Source organism: Equus przewalskii, chromosome 10, assembly GCF_037783145.1.
Source record: "Equus przewalskii isolate Varuska chromosome 10, EquPr2, whole genome shotgun sequence".
NCBI classification, from domain to species: domain Eukaryota; kingdom Metazoa; phylum Chordata; class Mammalia; order Perissodactyla; family Equidae; genus Equus; species Equus przewalskii.
This window is the reverse complement of record NC_091840.1, coordinates 50,144,027-50,164,588: the sequence shown is the minus strand read 5'-3', so window position 1 is coordinate 50,164,588 and position 20,562 is coordinate 50,144,027. Positions and strand designations below refer to the sequence as shown.

At 52.9% G+C, this 20,562-nt stretch overlaps 4 protein-coding genes across 8 annotated transcripts; 3 read left to right on the top strand and 1 right to left on the bottom strand.

The window, feature by feature from the left end:
• Window positions 1-1,226: 1,226 nt before the first annotated feature.
• Window positions 1,227-4,121, top strand: CLDN7 (claudin 7). Of its 4 annotated transcripts, none has more exons than XM_070563014.1 (5): window positions 1,227-1,557; window positions 2,081-2,344; window positions 3,275-3,439; window positions 3,558-3,642; window positions 3,739-4,121. In XM_070563014.1, the coding sequence occupies exons 2-5, from the start codon at window positions 2,122-2,124 to the stop codon at window positions 3,899-3,901; spliced, it is 636 nt and encodes a 211-aa protein (XP_070419115.1). In that variant the 5' UTR covers window positions 1,227-1,557; window positions 2,081-2,121; the 3' UTR covers window positions 3,902-4,121. The 4 variants fall into 4 exon arrangements, with proteins under 4 accessions (XP_070419115.1, XP_008528622.2, XP_008528624.2 ...); XM_008530400.2 differs by having other exon boundaries at window positions 1,554-1,818; XM_008530402.2 differs by lacking the exon at window positions 1,227-1,557 and adding an exon at window positions 1,638-1,755.
• Window positions 4,122-4,400: 279 nt separating this feature from the next.
• ELP5 (elongator acetyltransferase complex subunit 5) lies at window positions 4,401-12,016 on the bottom strand. 2 transcript variants are annotated; one of them, XM_070563011.1, is made up of 10 exons: window positions 11,902-12,016; window positions 11,578-11,718; window positions 10,195-10,365; window positions 9,974-10,034; window positions 9,809-9,889; window positions 7,886-8,106; window positions 6,560-6,741; window positions 5,922-6,017; window positions 5,676-5,776; window positions 4,401-4,746 (listed from the first exon to the last, which is right to left on the bottom strand). In XM_070563011.1, exons 3-10 carry the CDS (start codon window positions 10,328-10,330, stop codon window positions 4,632-4,634), a joined length of 993 nt encoding a protein of 330 aa, XP_070419112.1. In that variant the 5' UTR covers window positions 10,331-10,365; window positions 11,578-11,718; window positions 11,902-12,016; the 3' UTR covers window positions 4,401-4,631. The 2 variants fall into 2 exon arrangements, with proteins under 2 accessions (XP_070419112.1, XP_008528620.2); XM_008530398.2 differs by lacking the exons at window positions 11,578-11,718; window positions 11,902-12,016 and adding an exon at window positions 10,476-10,762.
• Window positions 10,603-17,385, top strand: CTDNEP1 (CTD nuclear envelope phosphatase 1). The gene is made up of 8 exons (XM_070563012.1): window positions 10,603-11,601; window positions 14,497-14,563; window positions 14,664-14,782; window positions 14,983-15,054; window positions 15,469-15,585; window positions 15,814-15,925; window positions 16,347-16,431; window positions 16,734-17,385. The coding sequence occupies exons 1-8, from the start codon at window positions 11,500-11,502 to the stop codon at window positions 16,792-16,794; spliced, it is 735 nt and encodes a 244-aa protein (XP_070419113.1). The 5' UTR covers window positions 10,603-11,499; the 3' UTR covers window positions 16,795-17,385.
• Window positions 16,906-20,553, top strand: GABARAP (GABA type A receptor-associated protein). Its single transcript, XM_008530403.2, has 4 exons — window positions 16,906-18,704; window positions 19,267-19,345; window positions 19,477-19,595; window positions 20,053-20,553. The coding sequence occupies exons 1-4, from the start codon at window positions 18,615-18,617 to the stop codon at window positions 20,116-20,118; spliced, it is 354 nt and encodes a 117-aa protein (XP_008528625.1). The 5' UTR covers window positions 16,906-18,614; the 3' UTR covers window positions 20,119-20,553.
• Window positions 20,554-20,562: the final 9 nt, after the last annotated feature.

The window sequence follows — 20,562 nt, the reverse complement described above, 5'->3', positions numbered from 1 at the left end:
TGGAATTTGAGAGCTGGAAAGCACTTTAAAAAAACCTCACCATTAATCAAAAAGTAGAACAATAAAAATTAATAATAAAGAGTTCATTAAAGACTGCATTTTACAGAAAAGCAGGCTAATTAGCTTAGCATGAGGGGCCCTTTAATAAGTTTATTGAATAAAAGAAGGAAAGACTTACAGAGAATGAGAAGGAGGAACAAAGAAGGTAAATGTGAGAGAGTTGAGGTAAAAAAAGGAGAGAGGAAAATGAAATGAGAGAGACAGTAAGAAAGGTGTGTGAGTCCAAGAGGTGTGAGGAGGTTGGAGAAGAATAGATTGGGAGGAAACTGGGCAAGAGGTGGGCCAGCGATGTGCACGTAGGAAGATGCAGAGAAAGACTACTTGGCGATACTCGTCCTCCCAAGGAGCTGGAGATAGGGAGCCAAGGTAGACTAAAAGAGGGGAGTGAAACTGGAAGCGGGAAAGCCAGGAAAGGGGAGGTGATTAAAGATGAGGGAGGAATGAGTAAATGGGAGATGCTTGGAAGAGCTGTCTGGAGGAAGGATAGGCAATAGCTCGGGGAGAGGGAGAGAAGAAACCTTAGGGTGAGGTGGGTGTCTCAGGTCACATTAGAGCCAGACGTTAGAGTAGACAGAACCGGGAGAGGAAGGGAGAGCTCACACAAGTAGGCAGGTCCAGGCTCAGAATGAAGGAACAAGAAATGTGTGTACGGCTAGGGGGAGGGGGGAAGACGGAAAGGTGGACGGCAGGTTTGGAAAGGCTCCAAGGGAGGGGAATGATGGGTGTGGCCAAGACTCTGACCTAGCCCTTACCCTGCTCCCCACCCTCTGCTGGCTTCTGGCCTCAGCGTTTTTTTCCTTCTGCTACAAGGACCCTTGATGCGGGAGGGGATAGTGACCGCCGGGAGATGGGGTGTGAAGGGCCCAGGCGTTAAATCATGTCAGGGATCGGAATGGGGGGTCAAGAAGATTTGGGGTGTTGGGGCCCCATGTCTGGAAGCCGGTGTCTGTTGGAGGGCGGGGCAGGAAGGCGACGGAGAGGGGCCCGGGGCGGGTGGGTGCTGGGACAGTGGCTCTGGGAGTGGAGACTCCAAAAGGGCTACTGAAGTGGGGAGTTGTGAGGGATTGGAGCCAGGGCTCCTGAAGGTGGGATCGGCTAGGACAGGAGACTGAAGCAGCAGGAGAGCAGAGGGTGGGGGCGAAAGTAGGGCGGGGCAAAGAGCGCCTAGAGTAGAAACCAAGAGTCCTAGCGGGGTGAAAGGCGGAGCCAAGGCTGGCCGGAGGCGTCCCCTCCGCCCCTCCCGCCCCCCGCCCCCCCTCCCGTTCTGGCTCTGCTGCGTCCCGGGCGCACCTGTTGGGGAAAGGGGAAGGGGCATCTTGGTGCCCGAGGGAAGTCGAGTCCAGAGCGGCTGACTCCGAGCTGGGGACTCCTGAGAAGCCTCCGCCACCTCCCCACCTGCGGTCAAAGCCCGGCAAGTGAAGGGGCGTGACCCTGGTGCTCAGGTTTCTTCCTCTTCACCTGGGCAAGGAGGGGTGGGGGCCAGGACTTCCGGCTCAGGTGAGTGTCCCTTCGGTGACGTCAGGTCACCCTCGGCCGCCCCTCCAGTACCGCCCCCCCTCTCGCGCTCCCGGTGCCCGCGGGGACGCGCCCCCGACGCCCTACATATACTCAGGCGCGCCGCACCTGTCCGCCCGCACCTGCCTGCTGACCGCTGACCAGCCTCTCCCTCGCACCGCAGCCTCGGGCGCAGCCAGGGTACTTTGGGGGACTTCCAGCACCCGGGACCGCGCCCATACAGCCCCTCCACCTTTTGTTTAGGTAGGGTCGCCGAGAGCGCGGGAGGGAACCGCCTGGCCTTCGCGGATCGCTTCTGTCGGCCACCAGTCCTCCGGGCGTAGCCTGTTCCCTCTGCTGTGAGACCCTCGCCCCGCCGGCGGGGTCGGTTTGTGTTTACTTCGGGTGTCAAGAAGACTTGCAGTCACTCGACCAGAAACTTTTTTGACTCTTTGGGTGACTTAAAACTCCACCTCAAGTTGTCTTTTGTGGGGTTGCTCCTCAAGGTTTGTTTGTTTTACTGCAGGGTCGCCCGCCCGGCGCCCCGAGTCTTTTCCGAGGGCGGAAATGGCCAATTCGGGCCTGCAGCTGCTGGGCTTTGCCATGGCTGTGCTGGGCTGGGTGGGCCTGGTGGCCGCCACCGCCATCCCGCAGTGGCAGATGAGCTCGTACGCGGGCGACAACATCATTACGGCCCAGGCCATGTACAAGGGGCTGTGGATGGACTGCGTCACGCAGAGCACGGGCCTGATGAGCTGCAAAATGTACGACTCGGTGCTCTCCCTGCCGGGTAAGGCCGCGGACCGACGGGGCGGACGCGCCCAGGGCCGAGGTCGCGGGGTGGGGTGCGGGGCAGGGCCCAAGGCCCCACGGCCCGACGCCCTGGGTTGCCGGGGAGCAGGCGGGGGAGGAGGAAGCGGAAGCGGTCGGGCCGGGGCCGTGGGGCTGGGCCGGAGCGGGCCGGGGTTCCGGCGGCTGCATGTGGGCCTGCAGGCCGGCAGGCTGCGTCCCTCTTCCGCCCCCAGCCGGGCCTCCTCCTCGGCTTGGTGTCCGGCGGCCCAAGCCCCTCCGCGGGTAGCCCAGTCCTAGGCCGGGGTCTCCCCTCCCCCACCGCCCTGGGCAGGCAGGGGCCTCGCCATCTCCCGCCCTTTTCTCTCCGACAAAAGGCCTCGCGGGGCGGAGGCCGCCGGGTCGGGCCGAGGGCCGAGGAGCCGTGCGCTCTGTAAGACTTGGGCCGCCGCCTGCGGCCTCTAATCTTATCGGCCGATTAGCCGAAGCCACAAACCCGCTGGCTCCGATAGTGGGGTCAGAGGTGGGACGCGGGCCGGAACCTGCGGCCCGCGCGGGGGCTTCGGCGGGCGCCTCCGCTTCTTGTTGCTGTTCCCTTTCACCCTTCCCCCTGCCTGGGGCAGTTTCATCGAAACCCTGGCGCCCCGGGCGGGTCCTAGAGCAGAGAGGGCGTGCCGGAGCAGGAAGGCTGCAGAGTCGAGAGGGGGCAGGATCCACCCAGCTCTGGCACAGGACTTGGTTGCAGATCTGTGTGCGGGGTGGTGGGGGCGCGCGGGGCGGGAGGGGGCAGGCCGGCGGCGGGATCCAGCGCCGGGCTACTTAGTGGGCCTAGTTATTGTGTTTGGTGGGCGGCTCGAAGGCTGGAGCCGTTGGAGTGCCGCCTGCATTTCCAGCAACGACGGCATCCTTCATCCCTCATGCTTCCCCGCAGCGTCCATGCAAGCCACCCGAGCCCTAATGGTGGTATCCTTGGTGCTGGGCTTCCTGGCCATGTTCGTGGCCACGATGGGCATGAAGTGTACAAACTGCGGGGGAGACGACAAAGTGAAGAAGGCCCGTATAGCCATGGCCGGAGGCATCATTTTCATCGTGGCAGGTGAGCCACAGGTCCAAGGCGAGTCTAAGAGCTCTCCTCTCTTGCATCTTGTAGGAGCCAGGGTGGGCAAGGTGCTGGTTTGAGGGCCAGAATATGTGAATCCTCATTTTCTCTCCAGGTCTTGCTGCCTTGATAGCTTGCTCCTGGTATGGCCACCAGATCGTCACAGACTTTTATAACCCCTTGGTCCCCATGAATACTAAGTAAGTATGAGAGCCCTGACGAAGAGGACAGGTCTGGAGTTCTGGGGTCAGGAGAGGCAGGCCAGGGTTTCTGACCCCACTCTCCTCTCTCTACAGGTATGAGTTTGGTCCTGCCATCTTCATTGGCTGGGCAGGGTCCGCTCTGGTCCTCCTGGGAGGTGCCCTGCTCTCTTGCTCCTGTCCTGGAAGTGAGAGCAAAGCTGGGTACCGTGCACCCCGCTCCTACCCTAAGCCCAACTCTGCCAAGGAGTACGTGTGATCTAGGACCCCCTCGCCCCAGCCTGGCAGCCTATGGGTGTGCCCAGACACCTGAAAGGACCTGGGGTAGACAACTCAGCCCTTGGACAGGGTGTGGAGCAGAAGCCTCTGGTCACTCCAGCCCTGCACACCATGTACAGTTCCCTGGGGGGTTGGATGGGGGAGCCAAAAAGAGGGGAGGGTGTGCTTTTTGTACAGTAATAAACAGTATGTTTTGGAAAGTAGGCTTCTTTTATTTCCCCCTTCAGGGCCTTTGCTTTCTTCCAGTCCAGATCCTTGCAGGGAGCCTGGAAACTAAAGTACACTTAATTCAGTTAAAGACACTTATTGAGCACCAATAGTGTGCAAGGTCATCTCTGCCCCCAAATTTCATTGATATTCAAGCCCTAATATAATACTTTGACTTTTGACTATAGAAGACTCAGGTGCTTGGCTCCCCTCATCCCTTCCCATCCTCCAGTCCCTTCCATTCCCAATTCTTGCTTAAATAGCTACCAAAGTTTCTTTTTTAATAAAAAAATATTTTATTAGGCTTTGGGGGGGAGTTCCTATTCTCTCACCTTCCCCTACACCCCCATCTCACTTTTGGTCTACTTGGATGCTGCTCCCTGGCTCACGGGGCAAGGCTTTCATAGACACGCTGACAAAGGTGGGGCAGGGACAGGGTAAGACCAATGGAAGGATGGTTATGAGCCGGAGGTCTTCCTCCTCCCCTTCCAATTAGAGTCCAGTCAAACATCTAGGTCATCATCTGGGTCTTCTTGGTCCAGGTCATCATAAGCATCTGGCTCATAGAAGATGCGGCTGGTAGCCTGGCTTGGCCCAGGGCGCAGTAGAGCCTGCTGTCTGAGGAGAGAGAAGGGGAGAGTTGGTGAGGGTAAGGGTAGGTAATAGAGGTCATATCTGGATATCCTCTTCCTGGTGACTATAACTCCCTCTTTTTATTTTTATTTATTTATTTGTTTTGTTGAGTAAGATTAGCCCTGAACTAACATCTGTTGCCAGGCCTTTTTTTTTTTTTTTTGCTGAGGAAGACTGGCCCTGAGCTAACATCTGTGCCCATCTTCCTCTACTTTATATGTGGGACGCCTGCCACACCATGGCTTGCCAAGTGGTGCCATGTCTGCACTCGGGATCTGAACTGGCAAACCCTGGGCCACCGAAGCAGAATGTGCGAACTTAACCACTGTGCCACTGGGCCGGCACCTATGACTCCCTCTTTGGCCTCTATGTTTTCTTGGTCCAAGCCCCTTTCTCTGACCTCCTTGTTTAGTTAGGACTGAAGCACCATTCAGTACTGTGATAGATACTCTTATACCGCTCTCCTAATAATACCCTAAGTTTTTAGCAGCTTGAGGGCAAGGATCCTGCTGTAGTCTTGCTTCACCCACCCACACACTGGGCACAGAACAACAGGCATCTGCTAAGCCCTATTAACCTGCTTTTGCCATACCCATCCAGTTTCCTGTCCTAGCACCACTGCCTGGAGACAGGGCCACTTCCCCAGGGTCTGGTTTGGCTCAGCCGAGGCCCAGATTACTCTGGACAACTGTGGAGCTGGGACCCAAGGCTCTAATGGAGAGAAGAGACATAAAAGCCCTTTGCCACTGATGGGATATGGGTGGGTAGAGAACCACTCCCCAGACTTGTCTCTGGAGTGGACTTCAGCCCCTATAAAGTCAGAGAGATTAATCAATAACCTGATGTCGCCCCACCTCTCAGGCCTGGATGCTCAGCTCTACTCAGGGATCTGAGCACCTAGGCCCCAACCTTACTTTTCAGAGCTGAACTGGAAGGGCAGGGTCAGGCTGTCTTTGGCTTCTTTCTCTTCCTTGGATAGGTGAAGATTAAATGTCAGTTGAGTCGTGGGGTCCACCTGTGGGTACAAAGGATGCTGCCACTCTGCCCCATCACTGGCATCCCTGATCCCACCCATAACCTCTCCAGTTTTTATTCTCCTCTCTCCTTTTGCCAGACCCCAAACTCCATTCCCTTGTTCTGGCCCTGGCACTTTTAGATACCGGGGGGGTGTGAGGATCTGGGTGGCGCTGCAACTCTAGGGGGGGCCCCCTTTGGAGATCCAGGCTGAAGTCAGGCAGGATGGAGAACCATTGAGTCTGGGGAGAAGAAAGAAGAGTATCAAAAAGATTTTTTCCATCTTACTGAACAAACCAGAGAGAACAACTCGGGACTGACCCTCAGCCCCCAGTCACCTATGCAACTGGCTGCTTTCAGCTCCTGTTCTCCACATCTCACCCCTCCTTCAAACCTCTCCATATAGACTTGTTCCTTCTCCCTGCAGTAACTACTCTCAGTCTTTCCTCTTTTTCCATTTCCCGGAAGGCAGTATCTTTCATTGGTTAAACTCACAAGATCTGAGTCAGGTAATCCTGAGTTCAAATCCCAGCTCTACCACTTACTCTCTGTAACCTTGGGTAAGTGACTTAAATTTAAACCTTCCTGGACTTCATTTCCCAGATGTAAAATGAGGATAATAAAACAATCTATCTCACAGGGTAGCTGTGAAGATTAAATGAGGGAAAAGATGAAACAATGAAAGCACAGGGAAGTGCTCAATCACACCTTTTTTTATTGCTTTTCCCATTAAGACTACCCTCTGTCTGACCCCAACCTCCAGTCATCTCATGCTTCTCCTGACCTGATGGGTCGGGCGCTGTCGGGGCCTCCGATAGAGGATGTGGGCAGAGGCCTGACCCATTGCACCACTCAGGGTCACCTCAGCCTGAGCAAGGCTGCTCAATGCTCCCACGGGGCCTGGGCCATGAAGCTCTTCATGTAGCAAGCCCAGCACATGCACCGGCTCCACTGGGGTGCTGTTACCTAGAGAAGGACAGGAAATGTAGGGCACAAAAGACAGCAGGAGGACTGGGATCAAAGTGAAGAGGGAAAAAATAAGGAGAGGCCCACATTCCATCACAGCTCTGCCACAATCGTGACTTACCTCACTAGTTTCATTGCCCTGCTTTGAGCCTCTGTCAGCTCTCACCTTTAACACACTTTCTGGTTCCAATGTAAATCTGATCAAGGCACCACTCTGATTTCAGTCCTCAGGACCCCCTCATGGCCTTCAGGATGGAATAAATGCTTTCATCACCTGGTCTCTGCTTACTTTCCAGCCTCAATTCTTACACACTGAACTACTTGCAGTTATGGGAACTTGCCAAGATCCCAGTCAGTGCCTTTGATTCCCTCCCTTTTCGGGAGCATTTACAGAGCGTCAGGCACTGCACTAAACACTTTAATGTTTCAATCCTTACAAAAGTCAGAATTTTTAGGTTGAATCATATGAAATTGCTGACATTTGACATGTGACCTACAAAAAAGACCATATCTGACCTACAAAAACAGCAATTCCAAGTGGTTAATCCTAATACTACAAACTCCCCCCCTTTTACAGAGGAAACTAAAACACTGAGAGATCACGCACCTTAATATAAAGCTGAGTGTCTGACTCCAAAGCCCGTTCTAGAACCTACAGTGTACTTCAGGGCTAGTCCCAGTGCCCCTGGCCTGGCCAAATCTGCCTGACTAACCCCTTGCTCTTCAAGACAGTTCCTTCCTTAAGGTACTCTATGCATGTTCCTTTATCATGACAGCCCTTATCAGACTATCTTGTAACTGCTTCTTTACTTTCTGTATCCTTAATGGGACTTTGAGCTCGTGGAAGGCAAGGACCTGACTATGGTTAGTCTTTATTTTTCCGTTATCTAGAATTGTACCCGACATATTGTATATATTTAATGTTTGTTGAATGAATGAATAAAATGGATGAGTAAGGAAGAACTTGGAAAAGAAAAAAAAGTGGTGGATGGCATTATGGAGAAGTCAAGAACTAGAATAAAGGTTGAAGAGATGAAAGAAGGTCCAATTGGAGATCCCTGATATGTCTTTTCTTAGGGTGGAAAGGGGCACTTGCCTCAGCAGGGGAAGCTGTATGAGGGGAGTAACAAAGGAGGGGTCTCACCAGGGCAGGAGTCCTGATGGCTCAGAGCATGCAGGGTCTGGCAGAGTGTGGTGCAGGGAAGGTGAAGCAGCAGCCAGCTGAGTGAATCCAGAGCAATGGTGACAGGACCAGGATTTGTCCTCCTGCACATGGCTCTCAAGGCTCCCAGGGGCCCCTCAGGAAGGGCTTCCCCAGTCTTTGACCAGTTGAGAGGGTCTCTGAAGAGGTCATGGTAAACCAGCCTGCATAAGGAAAAACAGGAGACAACATAATACTGCCCCCTCCCCCTAATCTTGAACTTCATCCTCTGATCTATGTGGCTCCGTTTTCTTGATTTAATATTCTAAATTTTAGTGAAAGGTAATAACTGAGAAGTAGAATATAGTGATTGAGAGCACGGAGTTTGGTGTCAGACAACTGAGCTCCAAGCTTGGCTTTGCTACTTGCCCAAGGTCACCTAACTCATAAAGCACTTAATCTAAGACTCAGTTTCTTCATTTGTAAAATAGGGATATCAACTTCTTGACATTTAGCACAGTACTTGATACTAAATACTTGACAAATGTTAGCTATCATCACTATCAAATATTTCCTGAGTGGTGCCGAAAGTGTATCATTCTTTGGATGGATAAAGAGAAAGGAGAGGACATGAGACATGGTTCCTGCCTGTAGAATAGCTTAGAGAAAGTCAAGAACTAAGTCATGCGGTAGTAACTACAAGTAAAATACCACTTCAGGACAAGGAGTCTGGCATGGGCTAGGAGTCCTGGAAAAGCTTCATGGTGGCAGAACTTGTTCCCACACAACTATGTTCTGCTTCTCTTGTGAATGCCATCTGAACACACACCACCACCTCTATCACAATGGCTGACACAAAATGAGGGCTCAACAGACAGATGTAAACTATTATTATTATCCACTGAGCTACCCAGACTGGGAAGTAATCTCTCTTAACCAGGCAACTTAGATGGGTTCAGGGACCTCCTGATCTGGATGTTTTCCTCTACACCACATCAGTCTGTAAGTCCTGGAAATTCTACCTGATAAAGTCCTTTTACGTTTGTCCTAAACTTTTCATCTCTACTGCCACTGCCTTAAGGCAGCCCTCTGTCATCTCCTTTCATTATTCTCTAAAATTCATTAGGGCAGGGGCCATGTCTGCCTCATTCACCGCTGTATCTCCAGTACCCAGCACAACACCTGGTTCGTACATATACTAGTGCTCAGTACATATACATCTGAGTGAACCTGGATTACTGCAATAGCCTTCCCACTTAGTCTTCCTATCTCCAGGCTGCCCCTTCCAACACATTCTCCACACGTGGTCCACCCTGGACTAATCTAACAGGTATGATGTTATCACTCTCCTCCCCAAATTGAAGATGTGTCTCCCCTGCCTTTAGGATAACATCTAAACTCTTTTTCATGTTCTGTAAGACCTTTTACTATCAGGTACCTCTTTATCTGTTTGACCTCAGAGAGCTTTTCCACCTCCCATGAACAAGTATGCCTTCCACACCTCCCTAATTTTGCATAAGCTGTTCCCTCTGCCCATAGGACAAGTCTCTCAGTAGCTTACAGCTGGTGTTGATGCAAGTTTGGAATTCACGTCTGGATTAAGCATCGCTAGATTTTGAATAACTCAAAAGGCAGAAGATGTTTATTCTTACCCTTCAGTTCAGCCTCTCGTGCTAACCTGTACTGTCGGCCTTTTATTACTCTCTCTTTTTCTCTCAACTTCTAAGGTCTCCGCTTCGGATTCTCCAGATACCACTCATCATTCCTCTTACTAATTCTCGCCTCCTGAAAGATCCATATCCATTCATTCTACGAATATTTAAGTAGTTGCTAATACATACGAGGTTCTGTGCCTATTGCTGTAAGGGAAGTTGTTTAGCAACAGAGGTCCCCCATCTAATTAAATCTCTTCCAGTTCGTACTTACCGGCTGTTGACATGTGAGTCAAAACCTTCACGAAACTCTTCCTCGCTCACTTCACAGCCCAGGATGTGGACTTGCTCTCCACTGAGGCAGAGATGAGGGGGAGTGTCAGAGCGGAGCCCAGGCTCCCTTCCCGGGGAGGACAAGGAGACGCTGCAGGATACTCACCAGGCTGCAGACTTCTTGATAAGCGCCTTCAAGAGACTGCGCCCCTCCCACTCCACGGAGTCTGGGGAGAGCGAGCGAGGGATGAACAGCGTGAGAACACTGATGTTTCCGCCTTCACGAACCTGTCGCGACCTCCACCCCTGGCCTGTGACCCATGGCCCTTCCTCTCCACTTGCGCTCCCTCAGCCCGGCTCCGAAGCCCCTGTGCCCGTGGCTCTCACCCCGCAGCAAAACCAGGCCGCCAAGAGCCAACAGCGACTCCAACATCTCCAACTCGCGCTCGGCCCCTCTTCGGACGCTCTCTGATGGCGTCACGGACAGCTGCTCCGCCCCCTCCAGGTGAAAGGGGCGGGGCATCCATGATTCCTCCCACCGCTAAGACCTGCCGGAGTCTGGAATGAGAGGTGATTATGTGCAATATCCCAGGGGTGTTCAAGCGGAGGGGCCCCTCCTGAGCCCTGGCGCACACACGTAGGGACGACGCCCCTCTCTGCATTTTTACCCCGACTAGGCGGGAAGAGCCGTTGGGGCAGTTGTCGGCGGGAGGGGGAGGAAGCCGCTCGAGCCCGTCCGACGGGTCCGAGCCTTGGGCGGGGTGGCAAGTGATGTCACCCCGCCTCGCCCATGCCGTTCAAGGCGGGGTCTGCGTCGCCCCTGGCCCCGCCCCACTGCCACCTTCCGCGCGTGCGCGGTACTGCGGCCTTGTTGGGGGTACAGTCCACTTTCCTTGTCCCCGCCCCCATAGGCCGAGCAAGGGGAACATTAGTCTGGGTGAAGCGAATACACGTCACCACCGGAAGTAGTGTCAGAGGGGAAGAGGAGGGGGGAAGAAAGGAGGAGGGAGCTCTTTGGGCGGTAAAATGGCGTCTGTCAGAGTGGGAAATCCAGCTGTAGAGGCTGCAGCCCCGCTCCCCAGCGGCTAAGGCACCCCCGACCTCGGGGAGGGGGAGGCCGCTCCTGTCCAGCCGTCCGCGTCCTTCGGCTCCCCCTCCCCCTCCTTCCCCGCTGTTTCGCTCAGCCGGCCTGTTCATCGCCTCCGAGGCCCTTCGCGCGCCGCTGCCCCCGCCCGCCCCTTTCCCGCGGGCAGCCCCCCAGCGCGCCTGCGCAGCGGGCCACCCTCCGCTTCCCCCTTCCCCTCCCCCTTCCTTCTCCCTCCCTCCCTTCTCCCTAGCCCCCTCCCCCACTACCCCCTCCCCCAATTCTCCATCCCCTTCTCGCTTGGTCTCGGAGGACCCCATCCTAGCCCGACCTGTCTCGGCCCGCAGCCTCCGCGAAGCCGTCGGTGCCACTCCCCGCCCATGTGGGCTCCCGCGGGCTGCCCACGCCTGTCCCCCAGCTCCCGGTTCTGCTGGGCTTTCCCCTCGCCCGGGGTGGCTTTCTGAGCTGCCCGCTCCGTGCCCCTCTCTGCAGCCTCTCTTGCCACTCGGGGCCCCCATTCCCCCTCCCGGCGGCGGGGGGCTGCCCCCGGGGGGCTGGCGGAGCTGGGCCGCGGGGGCCCCGGGGCCGGCGGTGCCGGGGTCATCGGGATGATGCGGACGCAGTGTCTGCTGGGGCTGCGCACGTTCGTGGCCTTCGCCGCCAAGCTCTGGAGCTTCTTCATTTACCTTTTGCGGAGGCAGATCCGCACGGTGAGCCTGAGTGGGCGCTTGTGGTGGTGGGGACCTCTGCGAGCGGTGCTCACGGGTTTTCGGAAAGTGTCGGGCCTCTGTTTGGGCCTAGGAACGGAGTCCTGCCGGCAGCTTCTCCTATTAGAGAATTAGGACACGGTTAGCTGGACATGGGGTGGAAAAAGACCCTTGTAGTAGAACCGAGATGGGGGTGGCTAGCCGGGGACAGGATTTGGCAACTCTTGGGGGCTAAGGTGGTGGGTGGGGCGCTCTGTAAGAAAGCTAGAGTTGTTGCTAAAGAAACCGAGAGGCGGGGAACACCTGTTTGATGGCAGCAAATCTGTTGATGTGGGTTTATGAAAGACCCTCCTGGTATTCGGAACCTCCGTGTGTGTTTGGTCTTATAACAAGGGAGAGACCGGCTTATGTGTCAAGGGTGGGGGCGGGTGGGAGGGCATATGTGGCAAACAAGGATGGGAACTTGGGAAAAGCTCTGTGAAGAAGAAACCCCTGCGGTTGGCATTAAGGGAACTACTCCAAAAAATCCCTGAAAACTTATTTCATAGTGTTAGTATCTGGATTTATTGAGACCCCGGACTAAAAAAGATGCATTTATGATATGGGCTGCTTTAGTTGTGGAAGGGAGCACATTAAAGTTTGGATGTCCCCATGAGAAGACGGTGCTTGTCATTGTAGGGCTTGGATCTGAGGGCACGCTTGTTTCTCCAGGAGACCCTAGCATTGTGAAGGATACTATGGGGAGTGGAGACTGTGTGGTTGTACCCAAATATCTGCGGGTTCCCTCCCTCATAGCTTTTCTCCAAGGTCAAAGCTCCTTAGGCTAACATCATTTAACAAATGTGCTTTTATGTTCTCATCCCCACTGGGGAGAATACTCCAAAGGAGTTTGGGGAGAATTCAGTGAGTTGGGGTGCAGAGGTTCTGTGGTCTGTAGTCTTTGACATACCTCAGTAAAACTTGAAAGAATAAAACCAGGTCGGGGCTGCCTAGGTCATGGAATTTCCAGAAAGCCCTGGGTGGTAGTGGTGGTTGACTTGTTGATTTGGAGGAATGGGCTTGGACTTGGATTCAGTCTCTCCTTTACCAGTCTGCTCCTTCCACTTCCTGATTTAGGGTGAGGATTATTCTGGGTGGTCATTATTGTGGGCAGGGCTATTTCCCTAAGACAGGAGTTAGGAGCCAAGAAGAATTGGGGGTCAGAGGTGCTGAGATGTGTGTGCGGTTAGCTCCTGGGGTTTTCTTTACATGTTAGCTGCCACCCTCTCTGCCTGGTCTTGCTCCGAGCATCCCCTCTTCTCCCCCTAACATGTTTTCTATTCTGGGTGCAGGGACTAGTGCTCCAGTCCATCCAGAGGCTAGTTACTTGCAAAATTGCTCTCCTCTGGGCAGCACTAGACCCCACAGCCTTTTGTCTTCCCTTCCCTTCCAATCTGGTTTCTCCTCCCACCCCCTTTCTGGCAGTTGCTTGGAGCATTCCCTACATGCCCAGCATGTGCAACCCGAGATAGCAGGGCAGGACACCCGAGCTGTTGCAGCTCTCATCATGGCCCAGGGAGAAAAGAAGGGCAGATGCCTTGGGATTCGGGGGAGAGGGCCGTTTGGTTTGCAAGGAGTCTGGTTTAGGTGAGGCTTGGGGTCTAGGGATGGACTGAAGAGCCTTTGTCTGTGCCTTAGATGAGCAGAGGAATGAATTGTCATCTTTTGCATGGGGGAGGTCCGAGTGTTAGAAATAGGAGCCTCTAGAGAAGGCTTGGAGAAACTGGAAGGCTGAGGTGGTGACATCCTTGTCCCTTTCTTACCTCTCACTCAGCCCTTCAATCTGGCCTTCTTGATACCCTATCAATCTGCCTGGTGGGCGGGGCTTTCCAGTGTTCTCTGCCTTGCCCTGGGTTCCAGGATAAGGAGGCTGTTCAGAGGGCTGAGGTTCTCTGCAACTTGTGACTTGGCTAGTAGAGACAGAAATGGACAGGTGGCTGGTTAAAATAGGCCTGGTGGCCCCCAGCCAAAGGAACTTAGCTGACTTGACAACCTCTGGATTCCCTCATCCTCTATTCCTCTTAGGGAGCCAAGGACCTCCCCTCCTGACTCCTACTCCTTGTCCACTAAGGAATCTCAGGCTCTCAGTTCCCAAGGGGAAGTGATGGGAGTTGGCACAAAGGATCCTTGGGGTGGAAGTGGGGAGGGCCATACACTTCTTTGTTCAGGGTAGCAGGATAATTAATACTATGGTTAAGAGGGAAGTTCTTGGGTCGTACTGCATGGGTCCAATCCTGGCTCCACCATCCTCCATCAATTCTAATGTTAACTGACCATCTCTGCTACAGTGTTCTAAGAATACAGCCATGATGGAGACAAAATCCATGTTCTCATGGAATTTTTATTCTAAAGGGGGGGGGGGGAACAAACAACTAAATAAGGTAATTCCTAGCTCTGAGGCCTTAGGCAAGGTATTTAATCTCTCCAAGTCTTGGTTTCTTCATTCTTTTTTTGTTTTTAAAGATTTTATTTTTCCTTTTTCTCCCCAAAGCCCCCCAGTACACAGTGGTATATTTTTAGTTGTGGGTTCTTCTAGCTGTGGCATGTGGGATGCCGCCTCAGCATGGCTGGATGAGTGGTGCCATGTCTGCACCCAGGATCTGAACCGGCAAAACCCTGGGCCCCCGAAGCAGAGCGCACGAACTTAACCACTCGGCCACGGGGCCGGCCCCTCTTTATTCTTAAAACAAGTATTATTATTATTATTAGTGTTGGGGTTATTTTGAGGATTAAATGAAATAATCTTAAATCACTTACATGGTGCCGGGCATATGGTAAACGTTCAATACGTGCTACCTATTATTGTTACTGGGGAAGATTTCCTTGTCAAGAGTTCTAATCCTCTCTTGTTACTCTTAGGTAATTCAGTACCAAACTGTTCGATATGATATCCTTCCCTTATCTCCTGTGTCCCGGAATCGGCTAGGTGAGTATGCTGGCTGGGAAGACTGCTTTAAGGTAGGGTAATAGAGTTCAAAGTGTGGGCTAGAGGTTGGTTGGTATTATCCTTTCCCGTTGTGGTTCAGGCCAGGTGAAGAGGAAGATCCTTGTGCTGGATCTGGATGAGACACTTATTCACTCCCATCATGATGGGGTCCTGAGGCCCACAGTCCGGCCTGGAACGCCTCCTGACTTCATCCTCAAGGTGTGTGGGTATGGGAAGTGATGGAATGATTATTCTGCTCAGACCTGGACTCCCTTTTCCAGTCCCAGAGAGTCTTGTCCCTGTCCCCATCCCCCGGCACTAGCATGAGCCTAAAGGGGGGGGGGGGGAGTGTCTTTTGGGGGAGGTGCCTGTGTTGTGGTGCTCAGGACTTGTTCCAGCCCGTCCCTGTTCCTCTACAGGTGGTAATAGACAAACATCCAGTCCGGTTTTTTGTACATAAGAGGCCCCATGTGGATTTCTTCTTAGAAGTGGTGAGTTTGCGGAAGCTAAAGGGAGCTCTGTGATGAAGGAATGGTTTTAGGACTCTGGGAATTTAGAGGATTTGGAGGAAGAAAGGGGTGAGGAGAAATGAGTAAAGGCAGTTTTGGAGAGGGGAGGTTGTGGGATGATTAGAGAACGGCTTTTAATAGTTTGGGTTCATTTGTTGTGTTGATGTAATTCTTTTCTTCCACAAGCTTCCTGCCTTTTTGTTCTCGCATCTCTGAATCTTAAGGGTGTATGGTACCTAAGATTCTGAGTTTGGGGGCGTTCAGAATTTTATGTCCCCAGAGACATTTGATGTTGCTGAGAGGCCTAAAGGACTAGACTGGAGTCCTAGTGAAAGGAAACTGTATGTCTAAATGAATGATCACCTCTTCTGACACCTCTCCTGTGATCCATTTCAGGTGAGCCAGTGGTATGAGCTGGTGGTGTTCACAGCAAGCATGGAGATTTATGGCTCTGCTGTGGCAGATAAACTGGACAATAGCAGAAGCATTCTCAAGAGGAGATACTACAGACAGGTAAGGGGCTCGAATCCTGGTCTAAGAGTAAGGCTTGGGAGGCAGGCCACCAGGGTGGGATCCAAGTTTGAGGCAATTGCCCTGGAATGAGACCTTCTGGGGGTGAGGGGGAGGTGTACTGTATGATCCCTTTTGTGGGAGTTGGCTGCCCACGGGCGTTGTTGGGATTGGGGGAGCAATCAGAAAGGGCAAGTCTCTTTCTGATGCCCAGCTCACCCTGCCTTCCAGCACTGCACTTTGGAATTGGGCAGCTACATCAAGGACCTCTCTGTGGTCCACAGTGACCTCTCCAGCATTGTGATCCTAGATAACTCTCCAGGGGCTTACAGGAGCCATCCAGGTATGGGGGAAGGTGGTGAGTCTGGCAGGACCAGAAAATGATTCTGAGGAGGTATTTGAATGCATAGAGCTGGGATTCCCTGGTTTACTGTAGGTCAGGATGTAAGTTATTTCTCTGTTAAATAAGACTCTTCCCACCCCCCTGATGTCCATTTCCTACATCAGTTTTCTTACAACAAACTTGCTTCCAGTGAGACACAATGGCAATAAGTTTTGCTAGAAGCCTCACACTAGTATAAGATATGGTGATTTTGGAGGTTAAATCAGGAAAGTTTACTTAGGTTATTGAGTTTGGGTGGGGGGTGGGGGTGTGATGAGGTATGTATTTTAAAGTAATGATCCCTATCCCCAAATAAAATAAAAAATACCCTGTCTGTCTTGAATCCTTTGTTTCTTCTCATGTGTATTTTCACCCAACCTAGACAATGCCATCCCCATCAAATCCTGGTTCAGTGACCCCAGTGACACCGCCCTTCTCAACCTGCTTCCGATGCTGGATGCCCTCAGGTAAGGGAAGCTAGACATTTAGATTTCGGAAGAAAGGAGGAGGTGGGAGATCCCAAGAGGGAATAAAAGTTTGTCCTGTTTTACTTACTTATCTCTCTTCCCTTAAAAACTTAGCATTTGAACCCAGGTCTTCTTACACTAAAGCTTATCACTTTTAGCCACTGAATTTTGGGCAAACTGAACCTCAGTCTCATGTGAAAATGATGCTTTCTGCCCCACGTCTCCAATGAGGCTGCCTTACACTAGTGTTGTGAGGATGTCAACTATAAGGACTCTACCAATGCAAGTTATTGTCATCCCAGGTTCACCGCTGATGTTCGTTCTGTGCTGAGCCGAAACCTTCACCAACATAGGCTCTGGTGACAGCTGCTCCCCCTCCACCTGAGTTGGGGTGGGGGGGAAAGGGAGGGTGAGCCCTCGGGATGCCGTCTCATGCCCTGTCCAATGGTGAGGACTGCCTGGGCAAGGTCTGCCCCTCCCACCCCTCTCTGCCCTGGGAGCCCTGCACTCCCTATGGAGTTTGGATGGACACATGGGCCAGACTCTGAAGCAGCCTCACTCTAACTTCGTGTTCGCACTCCCTGGAAACCCCAGACTGGGAACATAAGCGGAGGCCTAGGAGAGCCGAAACAGTGTCTGTGGTGGAGAGACAGGACTGGCCAGAATGAGAGACAGACATTCGGTAATCCAGGAGGCTCAAAGAGAAGCCAAGCCAGCTTTGTTGTGATTTGATTTTTTAAAAACTCTTGTACAAAAGTGATCTAATTCTTCACTCCAAGGGCTGGGTTGTGGGTGGGAAACTGGGATTTTGGGCCACTGAATTTTCCCCAAACTTGTTCCCCCCTTACTTTCCCTCTATTTTCCCTTCTTCCTAGATTCCCTCAGATCTGTAACCAGCTTTCTCTTTTTTTCTTTCCTCTCTTTTAAACCATGCATTATAACTTTGAAACCAAAGCTGCCCTAGGTCCTTCTCTGGGGTTTTGGGAAACGAGGGGAGGAGTCTTTGTTCACATCCACCCTGTCCCGTAGGCAGAGGGGAAAGAGATTGCTGTTGGGCCCAAGAGGGGTAGGAGGAAAGGTGGTGCTGGCTTTGCGGGGATGGAAGAGTTAACATCAATATCGGTGCTTTGGCGGGAAAGGTCTTAGTGACAGACAGGATGGGTGGCCTGGCGGGGAGTGAAGGGACAGCTGTGTGTCCTGAGGGAACTTGAGCTTTAGAGCAGTAGGACACAGAGGCGTGAAAAGAGGAGAAACCTGGTCGCCAGAAATGGCATGTAGCTGGAGCGAGGCCGGGCTTCGCCTGGGGGACTGACGTGGGCCAGCCAAGTGGGCACTGCCCCCAGGCGGCGAGCGCCCAGTCCCTCCGCTCTCCCTGCTCCTGTCCCGCCGGCTCCACCCACCAGCGCCCTCCTGCCGAAGCCGGCTCTTCTTCCTCGCACCCGCCACGTGACGCTCCGCCCTTCTCTGAGATCACATGATTTGTTACAAATACTGAAGTGTTCTTCCGCGCTGACGTAGTCCCTACATTTTGGACCTCCTCTCCGGTCCCTATTGGTCCGCTCGTTCTTGGGCCCTAAGCGTTCTGTGCGTCTCTCCTAACATATATTCCGTTTCTGTCCTCCTTAATTTCCGGAGACCATCTCCTCTACTTGGGTACTACTTTGTTTTGGTGTCAACGGCCGCCTTCAGCGTACCAACACGTTTCGTGAATAGCTATCCTTGTAATTATCTCTGCTCTTTTTTTCCGAAAAGAACTTTTGGAGAACCTGGCCTCAGATTATGATTACCACCTCTTAGCCTGTTTCCTCCCCGACTTCGTGGGGGGAAGGTCGGGAGATGGGTTTTCAGTTACTTTCGACGACAGCAAAAACCGACCACCTTTGCTACGTCGCCTGCGTAGCCCGCAAGTTGATTCCAAAGCGATTACGCTGATGGCGTGAGGGGGGCGGTCAATAGGTGGTGCTACGCTATCGCCGTTAGGGCCGCTGCGCTGGTGGCGTAACATAGCAGGCAGGGCGGCACCTGATGGTCGGGGGCGGGGTTGGTGAATAGGGAAGTGGCGCAAGTCCCGGGATCGCTCCGCGGAATCCGCCCGCGCGTCGCTGCCGCTGTCGCCGCCGCCCCCTGTCCCGGCCCCCCCGGGTTCCCTCAGCCCAGCCCGGTTCAGCCCGGTTCCCGGGAGGATGAAGTTCGTGTATAAAGAGGAGCATCCGTTCGAGAAGCGCCGCTCTGAGGGCGAGAAGATCCGAAAGAAATATCCAGACCGGGTCCCGGTGAGGACAGTAGCCAGGGCCGAGGGCGCGGGGCGCTGGCGCTGACGCCACAGCCACAGCCTGGGCTTGGGTCCGCGACGAGCAGCGCGGGCATCAGGCTGACGGCTGTTTCTGGGTTGGGAACGAGCCCGAAACTGCTGTCTCTGGGACTACAGGTGAAAGGAGTAGGGTAGCAGTAGAGCTGGGGGCGAGGGGATGTAGGTGGAGAGACCAACCTTGTGGGAGGCTTTAGGGAGTTTGACAGGCTGAGCTTCACATGGTCATTGCCCCTAGTTAGCTGGGTCTTTGAGATTGAAGCTCTAGTGGGCCCAGACTCGTCATCCTCATCTGATTAAGATAGTTGTTTATTATGACGCCCTCTTCAGGGATCCTGGATGTTTAGGTGAGTTCCAGTCAGTGAGGTGAGGCTCTCTACTCAGGGCTGCACCGCGTGTTCACAGACAAAGAGAAATGAGTCTAGGGTAGGTTAGGGTGTTGGGAATGTTGTTGCTTGAGTTCTTGACGGGTGGAGCTGTGGGGCTGTATACCTCGTGTTTCCTAATTTGTCTCTTCTCTTTATCAGGTGATAGTAGAAAAGGCTCCCAAAGCTCGGATAGGGGACCTGGACAAAAAGAAATACCTGGTGCCTTCTGATCTCACAGGTGGGAACCTGACCCAATACTCAGGTTTGCTTCCTGTGGGTGGGAGCGCAGTCTCTGTGGGAGGAAGCTCCATATATAGCAGCTGTTCTTTGAGGGCATTTGTGATCTCTGTAACTTTGTATCTTTGTCAGTTGGTCAGTTCTACTTCTTGATCCGGAAGCGAATTCATCTCCGAGCTGAGGATGCCTTGTTCTTCTTTGTTAACAATGTCATTCCACCCACCAGTGCCACGATGGGTCAGCTATACCAGGTATGGTGGTTGGGAAGTAGTGGAGGCTTTGGAGAGGAGTTGGAAGATCTTGAGGGGAAGAAAGTTTTAGGTCAGCAATTTTTGGATTAGCTGTTTTGCTTATTAGCTCTCAATTTTATCTTTGGCCTTAAAACTTCCAGATAGTCCTGGGTGTGGGTTCGGACAGGGCAGTGGGAGAGAAGGGAGAGAATAGTGAGCTGGAGCACCTGTTCTGATCTGGACTCTTCCCAGTCCCTTTCTCATTCCAAGGCGGCAGAGAACAGGTTGAGATCTTTTTGCCCAGGACTCCTGCTAGAGATAATACTGGTCGCCCCTAGGGTCTGGAGTGAGGGAAAGAGTCAAGGCACTGGTTTTTGGAGTCTTCAAAAAGAGTGGTTTTGAAGAATGTGTCTGGGCGGTGGGTGGTTCAAGTAAAGCTGAGCTGCCTGAGCACCATAATTTTCTGCTTTTACCCCAGGAACACCATGAAGAAGACTTCTTTCTATACATTGCCTACAGTGATGAAAGTGTCTACGGTCTGTGAAGCTGCTGCCCCTGAGCTGGGGGGTCCCATTCTACAAAGAGAGAGGTGGCCTCCCTTCCTTGAACTACTTTTCCTCCTCCAGGCTCAAACACCACCTCCCTTCCTCAGGACCTGCACTTCCTAATGTTTGAGGCTCTCCTCCAGCCCGTCTTAGCAGGAGGGTTGATGGGGGAGATGGCCTCTAGTACCTCTCCTTTCTCCTTTCTTCCCCTTTCTCTACCACCTTTTCCACTCTGCTTTAAACTTCTTGATTGTCAATCTCTATCACATCCAGTGATTGTTTTGGTTTCTGTTCCCTTTCTAACTGCCCAAGGGGCTCAGAACCCCAACAATCCCTTCCTTTCACTACCTTCTTTTTTGTGGGTAGATGGAAGGGACTGAATTGTGGGGGGAAGGTAGGAGGCACATCAATAAAGAGGAAACCACCAAGCTGAACTGGATTTT

Bases quoted from the DNA above. Each gene is read 5' to 3' on its own strand.
- CLDN7 (XM_070563014.1), top strand. From the start codon at position 2,122: ATGGCCAATTCGGGCCTGCAGCTGCTGGGCTTTGCCATGGCTGTGCTG. The intron at 3,440-3,557 runs GTGAGCCACAGG...TTTTCTCTCCAG, and splicing joins CATCATTTTCATCGTGGCAG to GTCTTGCTGCCTTGATAGCT. The intron at 3,643-3,738 runs GTAAGTATGAGA...CTCTCTCTACAG, and splicing joins TTGGTCCCCATGAATACTAA to GTATGAGTTTGGTCCTGCCA.
- ELP5 (XM_070563011.1), bottom strand. From the start codon at position 10,330: ATGCCCCGCCCCTTTCACCTGGAGGGGGCGGAGCAGCTGTCCGTGACG. The intron at 6,742-7,885 runs GTGAGACCCCTC...GTCCTTCTCTAG, and splicing joins CCATCAGGACTCCTGCCCTG to GTAACAGCACCCCAGTGGAG. The intron at 5,777-5,921 runs GTATCTAAAAGT...TTGTACCCACAG, and splicing joins CAGATCCTCACACCCCCCCG to GTGGACCCCACGACTCAACT.
- CTDNEP1 (XM_070563012.1), top strand. From the start codon at position 11,500: ATGATGCGGACGCAGTGTCTGCTGGGGCTGCGCACGTTCGTGGCCTTC. The intron at 14,783-14,982 runs GTGTGTGGGTAT...GTTCCTCTACAG, and splicing joins CTCCTGACTTCATCCTCAAG to GTGGTAATAGACAAACATCC. The intron at 15,926-16,346 runs GTATGGGGGAAG...CACCCAACCTAG, and splicing joins GGCTTACAGGAGCCATCCAG to ACAATGCCATCCCCATCAAA.
- GABARAP (XM_008530403.2), top strand. From the start codon at position 18,615: ATGAAGTTCGTGTATAAAGAGGAGCATCCGTTCGAGAAGCGCCGCTCT. The intron at 19,346-19,476 runs GTGGGAACCTGA...TATCTTTGTCAG, and splicing joins GGTGCCTTCTGATCTCACAG to TTGGTCAGTTCTACTTCTTG. The intron at 19,596-20,052 runs GTATGGTGGTTG...CTTTTACCCCAG, and splicing joins CGATGGGTCAGCTATACCAG to GAACACCATGAAGAAGACTT.